The sequence below is a fragment of the Zonotrichia leucophrys genome, unplaced genomic scaffold, assembly GCF_028769735.1.
Source record: "Zonotrichia leucophrys gambelii isolate GWCS_2022_RI unplaced genomic scaffold, RI_Zleu_2.0 Scaffold_74_221359, whole genome shotgun sequence".
Classification (NCBI taxonomy): Eukaryota; Metazoa; Chordata; class Aves; order Passeriformes; family Passerellidae; genus Zonotrichia; species Zonotrichia leucophrys.
The window spans coordinates 31,870-43,531 of record NW_026992279.1 but is presented as its reverse complement, the minus strand read 5'-3'; the positions used below and the strand labels follow the sequence as shown (position 1 = coordinate 43,531).

At 43.3% G+C, this 11,662-nt stretch overlaps 1 protein-coding gene across 1 annotated transcript; it reads right to left on the bottom strand.

The window, feature by feature from the left end:
• Positions 1-8,444: 8,444 nt before the first annotated feature.
• On the bottom strand, positions 8,445-11,457 carry MEX3C (mex-3 RNA binding family member C; the record flags this gene model as incomplete). Its single annotated transcript, XM_064737554.1, has 1 exon — positions 8,445-11,457. A coding segment is annotated over one exon (1,221 nt), but the record flags the coding sequence as incomplete, so codon positions are not given.
• Positions 11,458-11,662: the final 205 nt, after the last annotated feature.

Sequence of the window (11,662 nt, the reverse complement as noted above, 5' to 3'; positions counted from 1 at the left end):
ACTGGGCTCTCGACCGTGGCACCGCCGGCGGCTGGCCTGCCCATAGCAGGGCTTGTAACCAGCCCCTCAGCTTCACAGTCTGCAGTTGGTCCGTCGACTTCAGTGCCTCTGGCCAACCCACCACCCCCTGCTGCCCACAGGCTGTCCTCCCCATCCCTGGATTGGGACAGCAACACCAATGAATGCCAACGGGCAGCCCCCAGGCAGAGGCGTGCCCTGGCGGCAGAATGTCGTCACCGACAGGCGGCGTCATCGTCCCTGAGTAATCTCTGGACTTTGCCCCCCTGTCGGGTGACAGTGTGCCCCAAGAACCCGTGCCAATTTTGGGAAGCAGTTAAGATTCGAGCTTTAGAGACTGGGGATTGGAACCTGCTAGAAAGGGTGGGAATGCCACGCTGGGAAGCTGATACCACACCTATTACAGCGACCTGATAAGGTCTTCAGGTGAGAGAAGTGGACAAGAATCTTGGTTCATGATCAGAAGGCTGGATTTATTGATATATGATATATAATACATTATTACTATACTAAAAGGAATAAAGAGAGAAGTTGCAGAGGCTGCTAAGCTAAGAATAGCATAGAAAAGAAAATGCACAACAATGTTCTGTGTCCAGCAGAAAGCAAGGACAAACTCTCCTGTGAGTGGTCAGCAAATCCAAACACTCACAGAAGCCAAATCACTGCTGCACCTGTTGCATTCCACACCAGCCGATAACAATTGTTTATATTCTTCTTCTGGGGCCTCAGCTTCCCAGAAGATGGACAAATCCCAAAGAAAGGATTTCTATGAAAAAATGTCTGCGACACACACCAGATCTGCAGGAAGGGGCCACAGATGTCAGTCAAACAGTTAATCCAGCATCTGTGGAGGAGACACAGGTGGTTGAGAAAGACAATATTCCATCACAGAGTGATTCAATCTTTTCCTATGTATAAAGCTGTCTCAAATATGGGACAAGCTGACAGGCATGATGTGATTGCCTGACAGTGTCGGAACCCAGGAAATTCCTCTGGCTGCCCTGGAGGGCTCGAGCCCCTGCCCAGGGGGCTCAGAGATCTTGGCACAGAGCCCAAGACCCCTGTGCCTTTGATTTAGCCCTTGGAAAAAACAATTGCCAACCTTTATATGAAGAATTACAAGCCACGAAAGTTTAAGTAGAATGACAATGAATTTATCACAGGGTGAAAAAATAGTTTTTTGAAGTTTTTAGAATGGGGGTTCAGGGGGCAAGATGGAGGAATCTGGGCATGTCCAGCCTTTCTCCTTTTTCTTAGCCTCCATCTTCTGGGTGATGTTGGCACTTTTAGATTGGTTTAGAATAGACGCTCACTGTCTAACATAGGCGATAGGTATTGGAAAGTAATTGTAAATATTGTACAAGTAGTTTTTGGTGTAAAAAGATAACACTGCCCTGGGGGAGGCAGAGTGCCTTGGACTGTCTTGCTGAGCGGACCTTGGCTGAACAGGAGAAAAAAATTTATAGATAAGATACAATAAACAACCTTGAGACTGAGAACTGAAGAGCTCTGACTCCTTCTTCGAGCGCTGAGCTGGGAAAAGAGACTTTCTAATATTTCTTGGGATCACTCTGACCAGCTAAAGAACCCGATATGATAGGTGGTCCAAGATTTGCAAGATAAAGTGGCAAAATATGGCTTTGGCTCTGCACAAGTTATGCAAGTTCTCAGAGTGCTAAAGAGAGACCTGCTTGCTCCATTTGATATTAAACATATAACTCAAATATTGTTTCAGCCTGTGCAATTTAGGGTTTTTCTGGACAAGTGGAGGCAAGTTACTGGAAGGATTGCAGCAGACAACAGGCAATTGCCTCAGGGAGATCCTAGGTTTTATGTGGGAATAGACATTCTCCTCGGAGAACAGGCCTTTTCCAATCCTGATCTTCAGGCTACCTGTGACCCTGCTGTTCTTGAGCAGAGTCAAAATATAGGATTTAATGCATTGCTAAGAACTCTAGAAATGGCCTCTCCCAAGCCATGATAGGCAACAATAACTCAAGGGGCAGATGAACCCTTTCTACCATTTGTTGAGAAACTTGCAGCAGCCCTGGAGAAACAGGTTGAGGATGATATCTTGAGGCAGGTTTTATGCAAGCAGTTAGCTCGGAACAACGCAAATAGTGATTGTTAGAGATCATAGATGCTCTTCCAGGTGACCAGACGCTAACAGACATGGTCCACACATGTGCCAAACTAGGTGCTGTAGACCACAAAGTGTCTGCTTTGACAGTTGCTTTACATCCAGGCCAGAAATCCTTAGGGGGTGGACAACAGAAAAAAGGCAAAAATAAGGAGAAGAAAAAGCAGAGAACACACAAGCAAACAGGACCAAATACCAATTTCTTGTGCTCTAAGTGCCTAAGGGCAGGTCAATATGCAAACCATTGTAAGTCTAAATATCATGCCAATGGCCAGTCTTTGGCAGGCCTGGGAAATGGGAGGATGAGCACACAGGGGAACTGCGCTCTGACACAAGTGATTCCTCAGGGCATGGCACAGGAACAGGCCTGCTCAGCCAGTTCAAGGGCAGCACCCACGGCTCCACGAGGGTGGATGCACATACCACAACCGCAGTCATCTTAGAATCCTGTCGTGAACATAAGGTTCCTTTGGATGTGTTTTGACCTTTGGGACAAGGACTGAGCACACTGCTTATGGGAAGATCTAGTGTCACCCACCAAGGAATCTTTGTTCACCCAGGTGTCATTGACTCTGGCTTTCTGGGTCAAATTTGTGCTATGGTTTCCATGCCCACCCCCCCCATCACTACTCCGACAGGGACTCGGAATGCTCAACTAGTGTTTTTTCAGTCATGTATCCCCAGGACATCAGGTTCATTGAGTGGATCTTTCCATTGATATCACTGTCTTCATTACCAATCCAGATTTTTATCCTACAGGTATCATTGGCCAATGGAGTGACAAATGGTCTGATCCCTTGCTCAATTTGAAATGGGTCTTCTTGCCCCATCAGCCAAAAAAGACAGCACCCACATTATTTGAACTGATCGCTCATTTGATAATCAAATGCCATCAACCATGTTTGCAATGAATGGCAGCTGATACCACAGCAATCATTCCTCCAGTCAAATGGGTAGACTTTGAATCGAGCTTTGCTAACAGTTCTCCTTTGTAAAGTGCACTGCAAAACTTTCCAGGGCAGATTGCCTATCATCTGCCCAGTCACAAGTTATTGCAGTTGGCAAAAACAACCAATCTGTTATTGTGGCCAAAAAGCAGCTGGGTGACAGTGCAAGGACCCACTGTCTCCACTGATGGTTCTGGAAAAACAGAGAAATCCATTGTTACTTGGAAGGCTGAATCTGGATGGCAAATGTTGGAGGGACATGAGTCAGACTCAGCCCAACTGGTTGAGTTAAAGGTTGTTGCCATGGCATTCCAGGAATTTTTTCAGGTGCTGTCGCAGACATCTTTTCATTAAAAATTCTTTCTTAGGATTTTTTTCCCTACTAAGAAGCTGAGAGGCTTCTGGAACAAAATGTAAACAATGGTTATCTGCTGCTGTGGAATGCAACAAGTCCATCTGTGATTGGTCTCGTGCGCTTGTTTGTAATTAATGGCCAAACACAGCAGAGCTGGCTCAGACAGAGAGTCTGAGGCAGCTGCCTTTGTTATCATTCTTTTTTATTCTATTCTTAGCTTAGCTAGCCTTCTGAGATGAAACTTTTCCTTCTATTCTTTTTAGTATACTTTTAATGTAATATATATCATAAAATAATAAATCAAGCCTTCTGAAATATGGAGTCAAATCCTCGTCTCTTCCCTCATCCAAAGACCCCTGTGACCACCGTCACAAGGTGCCTCTGAACTTGGTCACTGATTCTGCCTATGTTGCAGACATAACTAAGCATTTGGATTGTTCACTTCTGAAGGAAGTCAATAATGCAGTTTTGTTTCAGTTACTGAGAACCTTATGGAGTGCAATTGAGTCTCGAGTTCATTCGTATTACACATTGCACGTTTGGAGTCACACCAGGTTGCCAGATTTCATAACAGAAGGTGACTGACAGGTTGGCTAACCTTGCGTGGGTAACGCCTCAGCCTGACAAGATTGTGCAAGCCAAAGTGTTGCATGATTTTTTTCCATCAAAGTGCACGTACCCTGCAGAAACAATTTCTCTTGATGCCAACTGAGGTTTGTGACATTGTCAGTTCTTGCTCTGATGGTCATGGGCTTGCTGCACCTTTACCAGCAGGGGTGAACCCCAGAGGCCTAAAGGCCTTGCAGCTTTGGCAAACAGATGTTACTCACATCACTGAATTTGGCTAACTTAAGTATGTGCACGTGTCTATTGACATGTTCTCCTCTGCCATGTGGGCATCTGCTCACACTGGAGAAAATGGTTGTGACATGATTGCCCATTGGAGAATGGTTTTTGCAGTTTTGGGTATACCTTCTTCTGTGAAAACTGATAATGGCCCTGCCTATGTCTCGCAGTAGATGTGGGACTTTTTGCGCTTATGAGGAGTGTCACACAAACTTGGTATGCCGCACTCTCCAATGGGCCAGGCCATTGTTAAATGCGCTCATGGTACCCTAAAGCGTGTTCTGGACAAACAAAAAAGGGGAATGCCTGGAGAAACCCCACACAGTCGATTGGAAAAAGCTCTATATACAATCAATCATCTTACAGTGCCATAGAATTCAGAGAATCCTGTCATTCTAAATAATTTTATCTCGTTGCACTCTTCAAGTGAGACGCATCTGCCCTGAGTGAATGTCTGGATATGGGACCTAGCCACTAATAAGTGGGAGGGCCTGTACGACCTTATCACTTGGGGCCGCAGGTATGCATGTGTTCCCACAGATACTGGAGTATCTGCAGATACTGGGTACCTGCAAGGTGTGTCGGCCCTGATTTGTGACACCAAAACCAGAATGTGGCCAACAGGCAACCTCCGAACAATGATCAAGATGACAACCATCAATCAGATGTCCCCTTCATGAGTGGGGAATGAACATTCTATCCTTTCCTTTTTTCTAGAAAAAGACTGTTGACAAGTTAAGACTGTCAGTTCTGATTTGTGGGGAAAAAAAACCTAACTCCACAACTTGTAAAAGTTGTAAAGCCGGTATGTTTATTACAGTGCTGGACGCATGTGGGGATCGTTCCCCCTAAAGGACATGTGCACCCCTGAGAATTCTGAACCATTTTTTGTCCCCCTTACTTGTACATATTCATAGAGTTTCACAATAAGTTCATGCATATTCATTTTACTGATTTCGTGTTACACTTGCAGCTAGTTTTTTTTATCAGTCCTTGTACAGAAAGAACTCCCGGGTCATCCAGTCCGTCTCCTGCAGCCTCAGCTTTGGCTCTCGTCTTTGTTTCAAAGTTCAAGGGGCCCCTCCCCTTATCTTTCTTTCCAGCTTGGAAGTTCGCATTCTTTTTCCTACGCTGAGACAGTTTTGTGAGCACAGGCTTTTTTGTGAGAACAGGCAGTCTTAAGCACAGCACAGAGTTAACAGACTAAACAACATATTTCATCTATGCAAGCAAGCTACAGACTAAATAATTCAAAATGGCACATTTCACCTAAATCCAAAATGGATTTTTACCCTGTTAAATTTTCACTCTGTTTCAGTTCTTTGAACAAACTAATGATAAGTTGCTACTATATAAGACTTGATATTGTATTAGAATAAGTAACTGATTTTAAGATCATTAGTGTATTTCTTGTAAGAGGGAATCACAAGATTTGATCTCTCAGACCATTTCAAAATGGCATCCGATTGAGGTTCTGATTGATAACTAGCAACTTCTAGAGAAACCTCTGGAGCCGTGTTTGTTCTCCTTTCTGCAAGGGGCCTCACAGAGGATTACAAATACCACCTCCTCCTTTAAACAAAAAGGGGGACCTCCACAGGTGACAGCCTGGTCAGAGAGTGAGAAAACTAGATAAGTTTTCCCATAATCGGCCTGAGAGACTTTAGGGAGTTGAAGATAAACAATGATAGCTTATTATTATAAACAACCTGCAGGTGTTGTTTTCCTACTCTCTGTTTTCTTGTTTTTCTCAAAGATTGTTTATAAGAAAGGCATCTTGTTAATTAGCCAATCAGGTGAAATGTATTAACTAAATGACCAACCAAATCTACCTGGATCGGAACAGCTTATAAAAAGGAGTAGTTCCAAATATGGCGCGTACATTATGCCAATCAGCCTTCTGATGAGTGTGTCATTTCTTACTCAATAGCGACAGATATGGGATTAAAAAAAATAAAAATCCTTAAAACACCAACTCTCTGAACTCCAGTGATTTATGAGCATGAGGGAGGGTAAAAATTCCTTCTTTCTCCACTGCAGATCTGGTGCCCTGTTTGAGAGGAATGGTTACAACAGAATGCCTCAGTGCCCACCCACTCTGGGTCTGGGGCTTCACAGGTAGCTCTGGCAGGGTGGAAGGCATGGATGCATAAGTTGTATATCCTAAGGTACTAGACTGAAATGTGAAAGATTATACTTCCTCTCCACCCCCAAACAGCTTCCTATATATACAGAAACATCAAATCCTCGAATTCTCCGTGGCCAAGATGTTCCTGCTTAGTTGCAATCCCTCCATAAGCCACCTTAAAGCAGTTTTAGCTCCATACTTCTCCAGAGAGCTTTTCAGATGCTCCCTCCTGGTACTTAGCAATTATTTTGTAACTGGTGGCTAGTCATTGTTGTTACCAAGGTAAAAGCATTGGATAGCACACTGGTATTTGCCTTTAGAGCACTGAGAAACTATATACCAGCACATTATGTGCATTTAAACCCTCTGATACAACCATGTGTCTGTAGGCATAGAATAAATCCATATCACAAAGCTAAAGCTGGCCCAAAATGTCTCAGTCTGAGGACCTCTGTGCTGCCCCAGGGGCTGAAAGATGGCCCCATGTCAGACTCCTGCCCACAATGTTACTATTTGCATGTCCATGGGGGTACTGGAGTGACCCAAGGGACACAAGGCTGGGTTTGCCACAGGGTGATGGCTATGCACCAGGGGGTTCTGTAGCTGCCTTTGGGCATCTGGGGTAGGTGCCACTAGATGTCCACTAGTGCTCCATCTTCTATGTCTGAAAACATGGTGGGGGGGGAGGGGGGGGGAAGGGAGGGCAGCTTTGGGAGCATCCCACAGATTATGTGGGTCATGTCTCCTTTTGGTCATGTTCTTCATAGATATAGGATGGCAGCAGAAGATGGGGACACCTTGGGGCAGACTGGCAGTTTGGGTTGATTTTGTTGATTTCTTGAGTCAGGGTGAAGCATTGTCTTGAAGTCAATGCAGCCAAAGCAGTGCAAAGCAGCATGGCCATGCTCAGAGCAGGGAAGCTGCATGGCCAGTACAAGGATGGCAGGTGTGGGTGCTGCAGTGAAGCTGCCTCTGGGTGTAGTGACATGACCTAGGGCACATAGTATGGTGATAGCAGAGGTGGGAATGGCTGCTGTGGGTAGGGATCCATGGGGACACATGGGCAGCTGGTGTCAACAGCAGGAAGAAGGGATGCACCACTGACATGCCACTCAGGTTAGCACAGGTTGAGGGAGCAGACCTCAAGTGGGGAGCAGGCATGGAGCATCCCAAGTAACAAGCAGTAGGATGAGTGTCATGTTGTGCCAGGGGCAATTTAAATTGGAGATTAGAAAAAATTTCTTCCCTGAAATGGTGGTCAGGCATTGGAACAGGTTCCTCAGAGTAGTAATGGAGTCACCATCCCTGGAAGGATTTAAAAAGCATGTTACTGTGACACTTGGAGACATGGCTTAGGGGTAGACTTGGCAGTGCTGAGTTAACAATTGAACTCTGATTTTAAATGTCTTTTCCAACCTATGTGACTATATGGTCCATATTTCTCTTCCCCCTTGACTTATGGACAGAGAATGGTTTAGATTGGAAAAGACCTTTAAGACCATTGAGTCAAACCATTGACCCAGCCGTGCCAAGTCCACCACTAAACAATGTCACACCCTGGGGCAGGTACCTGCCAGCCTCAATATTTTAGATTTCCTACAGTTCCTGGTGCAGCTCATTTGCCCAAAACCCATTTGTTTTCTTAGCAACAATCTGCACCCTCCCCTCAGCTACTTCAGCTCATTTTGCATGGATTTATTTTAAACTTTAACCCAGCAGCTCCTGGAAACTCTTCCATGCAACTTTGGGAAAAACTGAGCCAAGGGTATTTTGGGAGAAAAAACCCACCAAAAAAAAAAAGCCAAACCCACAAAACCCCTCAATTTTTGTTTATACCAGTTAAACTTCTTTCAGGAGTGGAGCTCTGCAGCACTGGAATGGGATCCCACCAGTCTGAGCCCTTCACATGAAATACTAAGCACCAGGAATGCCCCTGCTTGCGTGGGGGACATCAGCCAGCCCCAGCCTGCCTAAGCTGCTCCAAGTAACAACTATGAAGAGAGCAAAACATTCAAGTTAATGGAAACAAGTCTTTATTAAGTAATTTTTAATATCAGAAAAATAAAACTCTTATAATTCTCTTTACAACAAATATCAGTGCTTTGGCCATCTTAATTTAAAGGCCCTTTATCATAAAATATATAGTTTTTAAACTTTACCAAAATTGAATTTATAATCCCTATGACCTCCCTACATATACATAACAAAGAGTGTAGTAAAATTAGCAAAAACTAAGCTAGATCAATAGTTTATCAGTTTATTCTTAGTTTGTGGCTTATAGAAGTGGTACACCTACCTTATGTCTATTGATTCCTTGGCTTATTAGTTGCAGTGTACAATGCAATAAAACAAAATACACACTCAGTGAACATTTGTTCGCATCTACAGGACTGTAGCTAGAGATCAGATTTTAATACTGACATGTAACTATCCTGCAAGCAATTATATTAAAGTTCTGCAGTACATAATATGCCTTCAAGGCAACTCCTAGTTGTAAACTTTTATATGAAATGTAACTCTTCAAGTGGAAATAAAAATAAAATTTTCTGCATATTTACTAGTTTAATACATAATTTCTTTTTTGTTGTTACACTGAGAAAAAGATTGTCTTGGGAAAATAATGCTTTAAAAAAGAGAAAAAAATACATCAGAACTCTACTTTTGTGTCTTTTTTTTTGTTTTTGCTGTTTTAATGTATGTCAGCACAGATTTGGTAATGTACTGAGGATGAAAAAGCTAGAAACATCCACAGGTTGAAATGTAAGAAGCTCATTCAAGAGACTTTTTTTTTTTTTTTGGAAAGACAGTTTTGAAATGAAGTAAACTGATTACAGGGCCACTGTCACAGCTGCTGTCATGAATAATACAAGGACATTTACACAACTCCCTCTTTTTCCTTTTTCTTACTAAAAATATATATTTATGTGTAAGACATGAATTTAACATAAAAATGCTTCACATTTTGAACTATATGCTCTCTAAAAAAGGTCAAGAACAGCTTGATCAGACTAATAAACAGAATGTCAGCATCATCACTCTTAGTCAAAGTATGTGCATCCTAAAGCCCTTACTGTAACTGGATGAAGCCAGACAGACTTTTTCTACATTACCCTAACAAAAGCAGTGGGTAGGAATTCACAAATTGAGACATTCCTGATCCTCTGGACATACTGCCCTTATCAAGGACAAAATGGAGGTGCATCTGGCAGTTTCTCTCTTCCCACCTGTCATTTATTATCTGAACCTGCCAAATAACACAATCCGTTTCAGTAAATCAAACTATACTTTAAAAGATATTTCCAATGCTGAAGAATTAGGTATAAGTTGTCACATAAAGAAAAAAATATTTCCTCAAAGCTGGTAGAAGATAGCATTGAAGTGTTGTTTGATATATAGATAATACTACACATCCTCCATAGCAGACAAGTACTTTTGCATTTAGGCAACAAGGTTCATTGCTGCCAACTCACAGAAGCCAAACAATTAACAGAGATCCTTTATAAAAGCCTGGAAATTTTTAGGGTTTTTTTCAGTTGTGTAATTTATGAAAACTTGCCCTCACTGTGCCATAACATTATACCAGATGTATCTCTGCTAAACATGCCATCTGCTTACACTGTACCAGACTGTACCCCTTAAGTTTAGTGTTACCGTAGCAGCCTTTTGAGGAAGTAAAAATTTATTAATAACTTCAGTCTAATCCCAAGGAAGTCAAACAGTCAGAATTCATTTGAAAGTTTACTAGAGGGTACCATTACATCTATGACTTCAAGTCTTTAAAAGTCCACATATAATAATATCCCTATAATATCTCTATTTCAGAGTGAATTTGAATTGCCTGAGTAACAGCTGCCTGGCAAACAGGACACAATGGGACTTCCTTTTCACAGATTTTGTTGGCACACTCCAGGCAGAAGAGATTGTGACCACAGGGGACCAGAGCCGCAACAACTTGGTTCTCGAAGCACATCACGCAGTTGAGCTTCTGTCTTGACTCAGGGGGTGAGCTGGATGTGGAGCCACCATTGGAAGATGAATAGCTGTTGGTGCCATTGGAGAATGCAGGGATGTAGATAGGAAGGCCTACTTGGTGGCCAGTGCTAGGTGGGTCATTATTCGCTCTCCCAGCCAGTGGATGATCCAGGCTTTCTGGAAATGTGGGTGACAGGCAAGGAGTAGATGGCTGTCTCCCTCGGCACTGAGGCTTAGTATTAATAGCAGGGTCACTACCAAAGCCAGGAGTCCAAATGGTTTGGGAAGGCATTGATAAGGAGTCATACACAGGAGAGTCAACCGCGAGGTCTTCCATGCCCACTGAAGGCAATGTTTCTCCAAACCAAAAGTTGCTTTTGCTGAATGGACTTGTTGGGCTGAAATCAGCCAATCTACTGCTTCCAAAACAGGAATCTGTGGAACTACTTCCCAAGGAGCTGGAGCTGTCATTCCTATAATTAGAAATCATTCTGGTGCAACTAAGAGGGACAGGATTAGAAGCAAGCCATGCAGACCTGAGAGTGCCTCCTTCAAAACTCACATCTGTACCATTGTAGTGGAAATCATTCTCTTTATTCAGCTTGATGTAGTTCCCAGTACGCATGGCTATATGCATCTCTATCTCCTCACGTGCACAGTTGACATTTTCAGGCATTCCTGTGACTTCGAAGACTGGCTCCTTGTCCCTGCTGGGGGTGACTATGTAGGTATGGGTCTGCTGCTGAATTCTTTTGATTGTAGCTCCTTTTGGTCCAACCACCAGCCCAACTACACGGTGAGGCACCCTGACTTGGACTGTCATCTGACCTGGCAGATCAGGGGTACATGGCAGGCCTCCCAGAGCAGGACCACTCTTGTTGTGTGATGCTCTGATCATGGAGAAGTGTTCAGCAGCTGAGAGAATTTCCATTTTAGCCATGGCTACATCCTCCTTTCGCCCAGTGACAACAAAGACTGGTTCTTCTCCCCGAACAGGGGTCTTAATGTAAGTATTTGTCTTGGCCCTTAGTGCTTTTATTTTGCAACCTGTTTAAAGGAAACATATACAAGTTTGGCAAGACATTCAAGTTTAGAAAGCCACAAGAAATCCATCTAAGCTGTTTGAGAGTTTCAAGAAACCATAGCGTGAAACCAGAAGCAGCTGTTTGCATCTCTGCAAGCCACATCAGCAAAACCAGTATCAACTTATACCTATTATTTCCAAACAGGCCTCTGATACTTATGGCCACAAACTA